Source organism: Hipposideros armiger, unplaced genomic scaffold, assembly GCF_001890085.2.
Source record: "Hipposideros armiger isolate ML-2016 unplaced genomic scaffold, ASM189008v1 scaffold_418, whole genome shotgun sequence".
NCBI classification, from domain to species: domain Eukaryota; kingdom Metazoa; phylum Chordata; class Mammalia; order Chiroptera; family Hipposideridae; genus Hipposideros; species Hipposideros armiger.
The window spans coordinates 76450-92145 of record NW_017731768.1 but is presented as its reverse complement, the minus strand read 5'-3'; the positions used below and the strand labels follow the sequence as shown (position 1 = coordinate 92145).

Sequence of the window (15696 nt, the reverse complement as noted above, 5' to 3'; positions counted from 1 at the left end):
CAATTCCCCAGCACTGTTCCCATCCCCCCAATTCACCAATAAAAAAATCTTAAAAAAAAAAAAAAGAAGCAAATGGCCCAAAAATCTCATTGGGGAAATATAAATAGAATTGAGTAGCTTTATCTTACTCCATGGTAGATCTTTTGTTGATGGTTTATAAAGAACAGGTATACTGCCTAGCTTTAATAAAAATGTATGTGTGTGTTGGGTGGGGGTTGGGGGGAGTCACACTGAGAAAAACTGCTAGGAATTAGGCAAGACAGTGTAGATCGGGACTGTGGTATGCTTTTGCAGCCCTGTTACAGAAGCATTGGTACTTATGCAAGCACGTGTCTTCCATTTCGGAATATCAAGCTTCCTGCGTAAATACATCATTGAAGCCAGATGGGAAATGGAGAAGTTAATTGACTTTTCTTGGGTCTACAGTGAGAAAGGAGCCAAACTCAGAATTCAATATGGGGAACCCAAACTCAGTTACCTATTGGAAGCACCCACATTTCTGCTAGGATGGGACATGGGGGGGTGGGGGAGGCTTGCGGAGGTGGGGGTGGGGTGAAGCCCTGCTCTACAGATTCTCCCTGAGAAGAGTCATATTCACTAGGCTCCATTTCCTGAAGTTGGATAGAGATTCAGGAACTGGGTATGAAGGAAAACATGGATGTTTTTCTTTAGTGAAGAGAAAATAGAAGAGTACTGGTGTACTTGGGCAGCAGGAAATCATGAAAATTAAAGGGGAGGCTCTCATGGATTCTGACTGTTTCTTAAATGGCTAGTTGGCTCCACCAGTTGTAGAAGGGCGTGATCCTAACCAAGCTAGAATTCACAGCGTGGGCCCTGCCAGGGCCACTGGCAGCTATGAACATGTAACCTTCAGTCACTCGTTAGTGTGATGAAACTAAGGGTTCTCCCAGCTGATTTCAAAGAGCTATATGTCTGTGTAGTGTCAGCATGACGCTGAGTTTTCTTTATGTCTTTTAAATCTTCAGTTGTACATTGGCAATTCCATATTAATTTAGAAAGCCATCCTAAGATAAGCTCTACACTGACCTGCTGCCTGGAAAATGACCTACAGTTAAAATGATCAGACGCAGCCGTTGTCAAAAGCTGGCAGCATCATCTCATGGACAGATGAGTTTTTTCCTCCATAATTTGCAAAAAAAAAATCATGTTATTTTTCTTTATTATTGAATAGGATATTCTATTTAAAGTACTTTAGGAAGACAAATGTCATAGAACCTATAAGTTGTGTAAGGTTTCGGTAAAGCTAAGATTTTAAGCTTTGCATAAAGAGATATTGGAAAGAATATATGTGTGTGTATATATATATATATATATATATATATATATATATATATATATATGAAAAACACCACAAAATAAATGGAATGTGAACAAAAAAGTAAAAGACACTTACTCAGGTACCCCCCCTACTCCATTCTGTTACTAGACTCAGGTACTCCACACAGCGAATGGAGCTCCATGGTGCCCGATGCACAGATGTTTAGGCACATTTTGTGGAATGAATGAATAATTGAATGGATGGCATCATCGTCACTGTATGTCTTGGCCTACCCATAATCTCAGAATAAGAGTGGGCCTTGTAGCCATGTGATCTCAATTCCCTCCTGATACAAAAATCGCTCTTGTAATAAATACTCGGTGATTGGCCATCTGTCTTCTGCTAAAGCACCTTTAGTGATGGAGGAACCATTGCTTTTCGGGTCAGCTGTTTTCATTTACAGAACTCTTATTGATAGAGAGTTATTTGACCTGAAATCTGTCTTCACCCATAACTTCTAGCTCTGCTTTTTGGAAAAAAAAATAATAATAATCCAAGAAATCTCCCATCTGGCAGTTCTTCATATGTTTAAAGCAGCTAAAATGATTCACTTACCATGTCTTTCTTTCTCTACTAAACTTATGACTTTCAGATGGAAGGAAGGTTAAATGTGCAGCCTCCCTCAAAGAAATTCACTTTTCTGTGAACAGCTTCAGAGCCGTGAAAGGTACGGCGAGAGTGTGAAGGAAAAATCATTGTTAAAATAGGGAAGTATGGGAGGCAGGACAGCAGCCTACTGTTTGAATTCGGATAGGACTTGTGTGGACAGGCTAGGACTGATCCAGAATGTTCTTGAGAAATCTGAGAATTGCAGAAAGGTAAAACGAGTCACGTACATAGGTACTGCTTCATGGACCCGAGATTGTATTGAGGTTGGAGAATTGAGAGGTGTGGTTAGACATGACAGTGCAGAGAAAATAGGTGTGGCAGCCCCCCAGCGAGAGGCTGAAAACCCAGGCTTGTTCGTGATGGGACTGGTTGAGTCACTTGAACGTGAAGCCGAGCTGTGATTTGTAAAGCAGCTCCAGGCAGCTCCAGTACAAGCCTTTTGCAGCCTAAATGGCACAACCTCTCCAGCTGGGCCTGAGCCGTGTTCCTGTTACTCGTGATGCTTTTGTGATTTTCACTAAAGGCACTGCCGTGGACTCCTGGTTGGTGGCAGGTTCTACCAGGCCAAACAGACAACTTTAAATTCCGAATACAGTTTCAGTTCAGCAAAGAACAGTGTTCAGTCTCATGAGAAGCAATCAACCACGCAAACACCAAGCTTTCCCGTACTCCTGCAGGACCTGTGTCAGGCGGGTCCCTGCTGGAGGGTCCGGGAGGGGCCATCCTCCTTTCCATGCTCTGAGCTTCCATCCTGTTGCACCTTCTTGCTCCCTTCAGTTTCTGATGTCTCAGGTTGAAACAAGATGAGAGAACTAAGAAAGGGGCAGGGAGAGCCCTCACTTGACTGGCTAACTGCCGTGGGAAGTGCTGGAGCCCCCTGGAGCTGGCATGTGTAAAGAGCAGACTGCCTCGTGGGCTCCTGTGGGCCGTTCACAGGCCGTCGTGGGGCTTTCAGCTTCACCTCCAGCGAGGGGTTGATGCATCTTCCCCCGTGACGGTCCCTCCCGCAGTTCCTGGTTTCTCACTCTTTCTCCGTCCACGTTTTCTCTTCCTGGGCAGACTATAAAATGACATTAGTGGAGCTCTTTCTCATGTTCCAAGGAGGAACACTCACACATCATTTGGTTTAACAAATTCTGAGATCACAGGTGGAGCCCGACATCACTGTATCAGCAGGCAACTATTGTAGTCTCCTAGATTCCCAAGTGGGACTCAGACCCCAACTCACTGCTTCCCACCGTGTCAACTCTCTGAATCAATCCACTGGCACCCTTCTCTCTTGATTTGAGATTGGCGGGGGGGGGGGACTCCCCATTGTGTTGGGATGTTAATACAATGTAGTTTTCAACAAAGAAATCCTTTTCCTGAATTATCTCTACCCAATCTCCAAAAACCAACCTTAACACACAACATTGGTGAGTATTTCAAAAATTCTCTCATGTGTTGGACAGGGGTATATGCAAATTTTGTGCTTTCCACTCACTTTTACTGTGAGCCTGAAACCGCTCTAAAAATAATAATAAAAGCCTGTTTTAGAAATCCTACCACCAGGCTTTAGATTTATACATCTGCATACGGAACCAGCACTTCCCTTGGTTTAGCATATTTATTGTATCTGGTGCTCCAGTTGAAGCCTCTAACATTATGTTACACAAACTGAGTCTGTAGCACCTTGAACACTCTGACAGCATTGCCTAGCACATTGGCTTGATTCGTGGGACGACCATGTGAACTGGGAAAGGTTAGATGCTTTCTATCACGATTTATACCGGAGAAAACCCTGTGAGCTCCATAGAGGAGCTGAGGGTCACCAAAGAAGCCACAGTAAGAGGTGGGGCTCTAACTTGAACCCACATGGCTTAAAAACTACCTAAAGGTTTCCTCATTCTGCTGCACTGCTCTCTCTCAGCAGAGAGCTAAATATCTTTAGTTGGTACATCATTATTTTTAACACTGCCAGCTCCATGGATTGCCTAAGGCATTTCAAATATTTTAGGTGTGTAGGATCACTGTCATCCTTTCCTTCTGAGATGTTCCTATACTTTCTTTGATTTATATTTCGGAGGCTCCATCTTCATTGAGGCCATGGATGCTGCTGACACGTCCTTTGATAAATGTCATGTTATAGCTGTTCCAGCCATCTATTATATTCTATCTCATGGTATCAAGATAATAAGACCTGAAAATTAGCTGAAATCGGGGCTCTTGATACCACAGAGCTGCTGTCATTTAGACTAAGCTATTACTCACTTGTCTTTCCTGGTAAGAAAAAGACTTTTAAATCACTAATAATGAAGGACCTAGAAAATACTGGAATTTGATGCCCATAACCTGAAATTTTGTCCTTCCTAATGTTTTCTTAGTCAACCTGAATAACTTTTAATAAGGATTTCAATTAGTTTAGTTTTAATTTGGAGCAGTATGTTCAGCCATGAATTTTTGTTGCCTTTATTTGAAAAACTGTGATTGTGAAGGAGAATGGGCAAGCGAGTAAGTTTGTACAAGTATTAGTTTCTCTGTTTGATTTTGGTCTGTCATTTATTGGAAAAAACATTGCAAATTTATCTGTTGCACCTTGAAATTTACTGACTATTTGCTTTTAAATGGCTGTGTATTGTATTGAACTTTGGAAATTCCAATGAGTTTAGAAAAAATCTGTGAGATTGGAAAATGTGCTGTGGTGTGTAATTTAGGTGAAATATATGCTAAATAATATCACAAATCTAGGGATATGCCAATTTATATGTTCAGAAAAGCAGAGCCCAATACAAATTTCATAACAATGTCAATTTTGCCTTATTAGATGAGGCTTTATTAAGGTTTGTCAGAACACAAGACAAGGAGGACACTGGTATCCTTTTATTTTATTACAGTTTTATGTAGATGAGTTTTGAAATAAATCCCTCACCTCGGAGACCGAAATTGATACTGTTAGAAAGTGGAGAAAGCTGGTTTGTCTTACACGTCTCAAAGATCTATAGACAAGCACCTCTCAATGCGTCCCATTCTACCTCAAACATGCAGATTTCTGAAAGTTCAAAGCACATGCGAAATGTGCGTCTTTCCCTTCAGTCGGGGATCAGGATGGAAGGAAAGTCAGAGGACGGGGGAGCCGCCCATAGAGGGAAACGTCGCAAGAGTGAGCGAGAGACAGCGATGCCGGCGTGCGTATTTATTACCTCACTCAACTGTAAGCTCTTGAGAACGTTCCTCTTATGCAGTCAGTACATTTTTGTTTGTTGAATGAATGGCTGGCTGATTGACTGAAGGACAGCTACGGTGTCTGGGATGTCTGCACTAGTTAGCAAAAAGTGTGCTGTCCCATAGAGCAGCCACCAGCCACATGTGGCTCTTTAAGTTTTAATGAATTACAATTAAATTCAATTAAACATTTCCTCAGTCCCAGTAGCCACATTTCAAGGGCTCCATAGGCACATGTGTCCAGTGGCTGCTATGTCGTACCTTCTAAACTGCCACACAAGTTTAGAAATTCTGGCGGGGTCAGTGCGGTGAGCTTATTTGGAGTTTCAAAATTTGAAGTGTAGTTTCCTAAAACGAGGAACAAAGACGAGAGGGAGAAAGGAAGAGAGTGCAGCGGTTTGTTGGCTACTGCTGAAATACTGTGTGTGGTGGGCATCGGGGAAGCCACGCTGGAGTGGTTCAAACCTTAGAAAAGCTTTGTGGTTTATGAGCCCGAGGCCCAGAAACAAGCCAGGACTTCCCTTCTTTACAGCTGGTAGGGGAAACTCGGCGAGTGGGACTGAGGTTGCTTGCTTCATAGTTTACCGTTTTGTCACCATGTTCAATTCCCTCAAATATGTATGATTTGGCATGTGAAAATTTGGAACCAGGAATCTTTGGTTCTTTTAAGACAGAAAGAGACTTACGTTCTCTCCTAGCCCACACTGAACAGGAAAGGAGGCCAGTTTATTGCACAGAGGAACCCATTTCCTAGGCTGCCATTTGTCAGGGTTTAGGGGCACCCCGAGAGGGATTCAGCAAGGACCCTGGGCCAGAAGATTACCTGGCAGAGCTGAGCTAGGTCCATGTGGCCTGTGTGGGTTACGGGTCCATAGGACCTGTGTCTCAGGGCAGTTGTGGCTGTAGATCCAGTTCTGTGGCAAAAAGACCCCTGAAGCCATACCTTTCTCCTCTTCTCTGTCTCCTGTGACATCCCCATTTGGGAAGAAGCCACTTTCCTGGTGCATATAAGTGTCAGTGTGAGGAAACAGCGCGACCCCTATGTTTAAAAGCCAGATGCAGTGTTGCTGGGCAGAAGAGCTGACCTGTTTGAGGCCACGTGGTTGTGGAAAATAGAGTTTTGTCGATGAAACGCCAAGGCACACTACCACACCTCGTGTATTTATAGAAATCCTTTTTTATAATCATTTCTCAAATCAGCAGGAAAATGCCAATAGTCACTTGTCAGATATGCCGTAAAAGGTGGCAGAAATGACCCAGTCATAATAATAGGCTTTAGGTAAAAGTAGTTTTCACAGGACCTTACTGTGTTTCAAATAACAAAATAATTATTCAGTTATGAATTAAATTGAAGACACAAAGTTTGGATTACAATTACTGAAGTTGTCGTCAAGGAGCTGTTACTGCGATTCACTGTGATCAAAGCACTAACTCTGCATGTGATCCTGTACAAGAGCTCCAAAGCACTCCCGCTCTTAAAGGTTCCCAGTAGAGTGGGGAGACTTCGCATCTGGGAAATTCCAGTAGTCCAGCAGTAGAGATTTTCCACAGGCGCCTATCTCCACAGCTGCTGGTGAGGAGGATGCTGGGACTTTTACATCTCACGTGGCAACAGGATGATGGCAACGTCCGGAATCCTGTAGTCCTGACCTCCTGCCACTTCCTGTGTGTGGTGAGTTCTCTAGGCAGACAGCAATATGAAGAAGCTTAGAGAATAGATCTCGAGGAATATAGAAGATATCCGGCACATGTTTGCACTACAAACCACGGATTTAATTAGCCAGCAATTTAGAACCTTTACAGGTACAAAGTGGCTTCATAAGGCTGCCATGTGTAGACTCTGCGACGGCCCATGGGTTCCCCAAGGGAGTGTGCAGCTGCACGTGACACTCTCCACTCTGGCAGAGCCGTGAGATTTGAGAAAGTGGCCAAAGTGTTTCTGGGTGATGGAAGTGTGGGTGGGACATGCTGGACAGAAGGATCACAAACAGTGGCCTTAACGAGAAAGGCAAGGTATGTTCTAGAAACCAAGAAAGGCAAGGACTGCACAGAATCAGGGCAAGAAGAAAGGAACAGAATAGTAGTGGAAATATAGTTTTATAATAGAAATTATAAAGGTGGCTTGGGAACCCCGACAGATGTCATTCATTAAGACACAGGACACTGAGAAACGGTCCCTGAGTGTGGTTTTGGGCATCTTGAGTTTCAGCAGCCTTCCAGACGTCCAGGGGGAGATTCAGAGTGAACACTGGGTGTTCAGATCTGGCACATCCTTTGACTTTGGTCCCAGAATGCACTCTTAGGAGCTTCAAATACAGGTTTTGGTGAGAAAAGGGAACTCCCTCAGTGCTCCTTGCTGATTCTTGCTAGAATGCCAGAGTGAGCCTGGCAGCTGACTGAGAGGTAATAACTTGCCATCCCACCTTTCAAGCTCAGGGGTTGCATTTGGCTGTTGCCTGGGTGCCCGGGTGCCCTCCTCACTTATGAGGTCTTTCCCAGGTGACTCTTCACTCTCTTGCATGGAAACTTCCGCTAAACCAACCTCCTTGGTCTCCAGACAGGAGTTGTCAGCATCCCTGAAGCCAAGGAAGCACCGCTCACCCTCAGGCCCAGACCCCTTGCTCCGTGTAAAGTAACATTTCCATTCTAGTTTAAGTTCATACTGGACATCTCTGATTATAGCACTTCTCATCAGGTTTACCTACCCCCATTCTATTGTAATTGTAAATGCAGATGGAATCACGATTTAAAATGTAATGTTTGAATTCCAAACAACATCAATGTTTCATGGCTACAGTTTAGTGTATTTGCAACAACCCAACAGCACACAAGTGTACCCCGAATGCCGCAGATAACAATGCCAACCCCTGTTCTTCTCCAGGGTGGAAAATGGGGGAAGCAGAGTAAACGTGTAAAGATAACTCATTTTGTATGCAATTCTTTCTTTCTGTACACATTAATTGTGAGATTTGGGAAAAACAAGAGCAGATAAGCCAGGAGCTCAGATGACTGATATTCTGAGCATGGGCTCAGATTAACGTCTCCCTCATCTCTGACTAGCGATGGACTTGAACTGAAACTGATAATTTATTTTCTGGTTTTGAAAACAACATAACCAAATGCCTCCCCCTAGGTGTGTGACCTTTGGGAAGACTCATAACCCGGAGCCTATTTTCTCACCTTTAAATGAGGGCCTGTGGCTACACATTTAGCATTTCTCCTGTGCCTGAAACTCAGTGTGTCTGTGTGCCTGCCTTCTGGGCAGGGATAGCTGGAGTCGGCTAAATCATGCGGGAGTAAGCACCAACCTGCCCACAAGGCAGTTTGCTCAGGCCCCGGCATCTAATGATTGATCAGTGAGTTTCTTCTCCTCCCCTCCCTGTGTTTGTATTATTATTGCTGCTATTATTATTATTATTATTATTACTGTTATTATTATTATTTCGTCTCTCAGGTATAGCAGATTCGATTCTGTAATTCGTTCATAACACACCATCAACAATTGATCTAAGCTTCACCCTTTATGTAATTATTTATCTATTTTTTTCTTCACTTTCTATTTAACTTCCTTTGTTCCATTTAATTCAAGAAAGCTTTAAAACCTACTACGTGTGAAAATTTACTATTTGTGGTAGAGCTTGTGCATGATTCAGAGATGATGTAAACCCAAGTCACCTGGGGATTTACTTAACACCCTGTGAAGCGTCTGCTTACTAGAATTTATGGGAATCATTCTTTAGTTTCAGTATCAGAAATAGCAATAAAATAAAGGAACATCCCCACTGCTCTCATCACAACCGTCCCCTCTTCGTTGCCTTTGTCAGCTCCCCACAGATACCTTCATTTAGATGTATTGGTATGGGCTATTTTATATTCTCTCCTGAATCAAACAAGGTGTCAATAAATAAACAAGCTTCTAGGTGGTCATTTAGTGTATTCAAATGTATGCTTTCATCTGAGAATGAGTCCTATAGAGTCTGAACTAGAATTGATTTAATTTTACCTGTTATCTGACATCCTCTTTGATCTCTGTCTTCTCTGCTTATGTTAAGGCCATTATGAGCTTCTTATGGACTTAATTAATATGTGTGGTATGAATTAATGAGTTGACTCATTGGAATATAGGAGGAGGAACGGAGTCCAGTGTCCTTAGTTGCATAATACACTTGCTTTTTTATCCCATTAAGCTACCTTTAAAGTTAACTAGGCTACTGATATGCTGGTTGGGTTAGTTTCCTGCCATGGTGTTTTGAAACCTAGTTGATTGGAACAAGTATAAAAAGACCACATAGTATTCGGTCAGTGAGGGCAAGGGGAAAAGAGGAAAAAAAACACTCATTTGGGACTGTCAGATTATCACAGGGCTCAGCTCTTTTCCTGAGCCTGTTTGTGGCTGACCGTTCCACTTGGTGGGATTTAAATAAGGTTCATGGTATAAGTCACTCTGTGTTTATAGTATCTTCAAGGCCTCTGATAACTTTCAACAAAGTGAAAATATTTTTTATTTGGGGAAAACATGCTGATCATAATAACAGTCCTTTTCTCTTAGTCACTTTGTCAGGACAGCTCCAAATTCACAGAGAATCATAATAAAAAAATCCCTTCAAATATGCTTTTGTACTGAATTTTCTGTGTATCACAAAGTCTTCCATCTGTGGCATCCAATAAACATTTCTAGAATATAGGCTTTGCTAAGGGCACACGCGCACCCACACACACACGCATACACACACAATATATGCCAAACAGAGCTGTCTCCTTGCTTAAATGATCCTGTCCCCACAAAAAAGGAGGAGCAAACAATACATGCAAATCCATCAGTCCCACTAGTTCTAATTATGCCTATTTGCCATTTTCACATTGTTGACGATGTTCAAAGGTTGTGTGAAGGACAGCTAGCTCTCCCTTTCGTGCACACCTCAAATCAGTGCGTGGACCCAACGGCAAGCCTAGCGATGAGCCAAATGGGCGAATAATGATAGACTTTGGCAGGTGATAATGCCACTGGCTGCTTCCATATAGTAAAAAGCTGTATTCCATGTACAACTTACTGACATGTTTACGTAAGGCACTTGCAGAGCCCTCCATCTAGACTTTCAGACCTCTTCTAGAAAGTTCCTTTGTGCCCACTCCTGCTCACTCACACTCAGTAAGGTACCACTCTTCTGACTTGTATCACCAAGGTTTTTCTTTTTCCTGGCAAGGACTCTTTTGTGTGATCCGAGGACTGGTGCTGCACTAGAGAGTGTGGGGCTGAGCAGCTCACTGCAGGGGCAGACCCTTGGACGGTTCTGAAGAAATGCAGCAACTGCTGGGCAGCTGTGTGATCAGGGGAGCCACCAGCCCCAACTGCAGTGTCCAAAGCCGGTGGAAACCTGGGGCTCCACCTGTCATGGCTCAGATACACAAGGAGGGGGCTGTCCTGAGGTGGGCATGGCAGAGTTTGAGCTCAAGACTAATGATGAAGAAGACATCGGCCTCAGTTTTTAAGGAATCTGACCAGCAGAGAATACAGGTTAAATGGAGAGTGTGTGGCATCTAGCCAGACACCTCTGAACTGTAGGTCTAGTTTTCAAAGAGCAATTAAAGCTGGAGGGGAAATCACATGCAACTCCGAGAAGCCAGACACCCAGATCAAGACCTCCGCATGGAAAGACTGAGGCTTTGGCCAGTTGACCTTAAACAAATAGCCAGATATTTCTCCAGCAAAATGGGTTTATTCTGGAACAACAAGCAACTGCAGTTTGTGACATGCAGTCTAATGGCGAACCACAGGCAAGTCCACAGAAGCACAAAGGACCTGAGGAGCGCTCTGTTATGGGCTTGGGAGGGGCCATCGTAAACGAAGATGCCACTGGAGGAAACTGAAGGTTTGGAGTTTAGTGACTTTCGCTGGCTGAGTTCTGGCGGTCTCCCATCGGCTGAGCTGTTACTGGGCGAGGAGGAGGAATCTTTCCTTCCTCCTGCTGAGGGAGTAACCTCGTATCACTTCCTGTTGGGGATGCAGCAAGGTCTGTCTCTTCCTGTGGGCTCAGTAGTCTGCTCTGAGTGACAGGTACGTGAGAGTTTTCTTTCCCAGCCTCCTGACTCCCATTTTAACTGAGGTTTCTGTTTGTTCATTTCCACACACCCGAGATAAGCAAAAACTGTGAGCGATCACCCACTGCTTGTCTCAGAATACTGGTTTTTGAAGGGTTGTGCGTTCTTTTGAACACACAGCCATGTGCACATGCAGTGCTTTGGGAGAACGTGACAGTATTCTACTGATTATAAATGGTCACATTTAGTCTTTACACATGTAGATCGACAGCAGGAACTAGAGGGCCGCTATGTCCTCCAGACATCACGGGAGGCCGCCTGGCTGTGTCCCCAGGAACCCGCAGCCAGTGATGTGGGCGGACCCCCATCTCTTGGCCTGTCAGACTCAGGGGCTCCCCAGAATCAGGTCTGAGATTGGCATCCCAGACACACGAGGGTGACTGTTTATGTTCCCACAGAATTAACGGTGTCAGTAATGACTCGCCTGCTGAAATGGGTGTATCGGAAATAGGATTTTTTGTGTGAATTTCCTCTCTGCATCAGCATTTGAGAATTTAACCTCTGGCAGGTGGCCCATGAGGACACGGGTCACGTGTCTGTTCCCAGGTGCCTCTGGGAGGTAGCAGGTCTGTTTCTGAGAGTCCCCCCCAGGGTGGCCTCGCGGGAACTTTCTGGTCTTTGGTAAAGATGCTCAGAGGTTGTCTGTGCCTCGAGGGGGAAATAGCATCTCCAGGTAGAACCATTAGGGCATTTCGTCCTGGTGCTTGATGGTACCTCAGGGCTCGGTGGCCATGCCACCTGGTATTCTCATTAAGAGGCCCGGTCATATTCAAAGAGAAGTGGAGGACAGCACAGCATTGGTGACACTGAGGACAGCTGGGCCCTGGAGCTGTCCGATTTAGAGGGACGTGGCTGCAGCCTGATCTATGGAACTTTGTTTATGTTTTTAATTTGACAGCTGCCACTGAGATTCAGATGTCCCAGTGCAAAGCATCTCCTTTCATGTGTTTGCTTTAAGTGCACAGCTAAACTTCTGTTGCCTTTGTTTTATTCCTGGAGTAGTTGGAAGGCACATAGAGAATATGCCTTGCTTAATTACATCTAAGTTCTTTTAAATGAGGGGCATTAGGTAATTGTTGTTGTTTTCTTACTAGCAGCTGATGGAAGCAGTAAGTTATTTTGAAGGTATATTTTTAAATGAGCAAAACAAGGTATGCCTTTTAATAATCAAAGTAGAGTTATGATTTTTACTATATGAATAATACATTCTTATTATATAACACTTGAAGGATATGAAGAAGTATGGGGCAGAAAACAGTGATCTAACCATTGCTATACCCGCAGGTATCTTTGCAATGCCTTTACAAATACCGATTTTTTAAAAATATTTGTTTCGGTCAGTAAACAATAATTAATAGTTTTGTTTGTTTGTTTGGTTTTGGTTTTTTGTTTTTGGTTTTTTTTTAGCTGAGCCATCCTGCCACCTGTTGGCAGCTCAGCGGCTGCTCAGCTCAGGCCGGGCATCGAACCGCTGTTGCTCAGAGCTCAAACTCTTGAGCGAGCTCTTAACCAACTGAGCCACTCGATCGGCCCAACAATAATTAATAGTAATTATTTCAAAGTTAATTTTTATAATTCTCCATTTTTATAGTTGTATAATATTTTGTTTTCTGATATAATGGCTTTAATTATTTCTCCAATGATGGTATACATTTCATTTCCAGATATTGTATGTGTGTGTGTGTGTGTGTGTGTGTGTGTGTGTGTGTAATATATATCTTTATACTTATATCCTTAAGTTCTGGCACTTTTATCGTGTTCATTCTAAACAATGGATTTCTGGGTTGAAGGGCATGTATACTTTTAATTTTAATAACTGTTGCAAGATTTTGTTTCCAAAATATGCTTTAACAATTCACATTTTTTTCTGTCAATATTTGAGAGTATTACTCTTTCCCAGAAAAAAAAAATTCATTATTTATGTTCCCAGTCTGGTTAGCCTAAATGAAACAGTCTTATAATTTAATTTCTATTTATTTATTGAAAATGTAAATATGCTCCTCTGTATTATATTAGCTTTAAAAAAATCATATGTATGTGTGTTTGTATATGGCATATATATTTTATATATTTGACAGATAGTAACCCTTCATCTACCATACAAATTGCATATATATTTTCTAATCTATCGGTTTTTGTTGTCTATTATTTTTATTTATGATGTCCTTTGTCAAGCTGATTTAAACTTTTTTATGTAGTCAACATGTTTGTATATTTTTCTCCTGTTTTGGTTATAAAGGTCTCCTCAACCGGGAGATTTTACATGCATCTTCTATTTCTTTTTTAATTTATACATTTAAAACTTCTAGTTGCTCTGAAATTTCTCTTTGTATGTGGTTTGTGAAGGGGCCCAAATTTATTTCTTTTGAATGGATGGCCTTCTGTGATATTACCATTTATTAAATAATCATTTTCCCCAATGTATTGAAATATCACCTTGGTCACAAATAAGTTCCATATATTATAAGATTGATTTGCAGGCTCTTTCTTATTTGGCAGCACCCGTAAACACCCATGGCTCTCCATAGTATTTTGAGCACAGTGACTGCATAGCGTGTTTTGGTTTATGGAAAGGTGAGCCTAGTTTCAATCAGCTCATCTCTCCTAATTTTCTTACCTTTTCATGGACATTTACTCTTTGGCTTGAGGTATAGTAGCATTTACCTGTTTCAGCCCCCCTCCATAATAATAGCTGGTCTCTCCATTGGGACCTTTACCTTGTTTAAAGGCTTGGTCACGTACCCCAGGTCCTCTTTGCCCCACCAGCACCCCCACTCAGAAGATGCGAGGTGGATATTCAAGTGAGAGGTAACAGTGACAAAGGTGTTCCAACAGCCATGTTCCAGGAGGATTCTTCCTCCCACTGATTATAAAATAGTATAATGCCCATAACCTATTTCCAAAGTTAAAGTCTAATCAGATACCTGTCAATCAAGGGTGAAAGGCAGAGTGCACATGTAGCTTGGCTCCTGTAACAGTGTTTATTGGGGGGAAGTTCCTGGAGATAAGGCAGCACAGCTATTTAGCAAGACTGGGTGTCAGACCCAGCCCCGTGGGGAGTCATGATTGGAGAAGTGCCAGTTCCTTCCCTGGCATAAACAGAGGTGGTGGGCCCGCTCACAGTTACAGCAGCATGGCGTGGTGGACCAGTGGCCACCGTCCTGACACTTAACCTCCACACTCTATCCCTACTGATGAGCTTAAGCACAAGCTGCACAGTCCCCGTGGAGCTCCCAGGTCAGGGGTTACCTGTATGCTGAAGATTAAAGAAACCCACCAATACTGATCCTGTCAAATACCCTTCATGGAAGTATTTTCTACAACCACAGAGCATGAGACTAATGTTCTTTGTTTGATTTGTGTTTACCTATGATTGCCAAGACATTGTCTTATGGTAGTTATGACACAATGGCATAACTATATCCTAAAATCATTCAATACGTGTTCATAGAGCATGTGCCTACTATGTGCCCAGCATTTTTCTAGGTACTGATCATATACTAGATAACAAAAAAGACAATGAACAAAAATACCTGCTCTCATATGACTTTTTAATTATTATGCAGGAAATATAGAAAATAAACCAAAAGACACATAATATTGTAACAGTCATAAGTGGTTTGAGGAACCACTGAGAAAGATAACAGGGAAGGAATGGATGCGAGTGCTATATTAGGGTGGGAAAATTGCTTTGGGATGTGTTTTGAAGTGGAGTCCTAGGGTTTGCTGAAAGACTTGATGTGGCACATGAGAGGGAGATCCAAGCATGGTGCCAAAGATGCAGTTTTGTTATTTACTTTGGCCCTGGTGAGTCTATAGTTCTGTCATTTACTAGGGGCAGGAAGACTGGAAGACTAGCAGATTTTTTGTGTGTTTTGATAATTGACATTTCTATGGACATTTACTTTTCAGAAGCCTAATAGACTTTCAGTGGGCTGATAGGCATGATATGAATTGAGAAATTTTAATTTATCAACATGTAGGTGGTTTTAAAGTTGTGGGCGTCGAGGAGACATTAAACAGGAATAATGGCTGCATGGCTCTGTTTGGAACATTTATCACTTGCCTGGTGCCCACGTCTCCTTGGGGAATGCTCCGGGTTAGGTAGCCTTGACGCCCGCCCCATCTCCCACTGTGGAATCCAGTGGACCCGATTCTCCTCCTCTTGGACTTCTATGTCCAGGAGCAAGCATGAAACTGGGACTCTGACTTGAAGCTTACTCCTGGAACTGGAATCTTCAGCGAGTGACACGGCAACAGGGGACACTGACAGTTTGGGTCTCTGCAGTGACTTTGGTAAAGATGCAGAGTCTTTGGGAGGCATGGCCTTTGGTTATGACTGCCTAGTCTTCTGTCTCCCCAGCTCTCCAGCCTCTCAGCGATTCTGCAGGTTCTCAACACTCCTTTAATGTGTTTCCTTTATGCTGCAAGTCATGGGCTGTTGCTTT

General features: G+C 42.9%; 1 protein-coding gene across 1 annotated transcript in view; it reads left to right on the top strand.

Annotated features, from left to right (window-relative positions):
• LOC109394305 (E3 ubiquitin-protein ligase parkin-like) overlaps positions 1 to 11600 on the top strand; it is a 454325-nt gene extending 442725 nt beyond the window's left edge. Inside the window, exon 6 of the mRNA XM_019664249.1 lies at positions 11452 to 11600. Coding sequence (XP_019519794.1) covers positions 11452 to 11600 — 149 coding nt within the window. The remainder of the gene's footprint in view (positions 1 to 11451) is intronic.
• The last annotated feature ends 4096 nt before the right edge of the window (positions 11601 to 15696 follow it).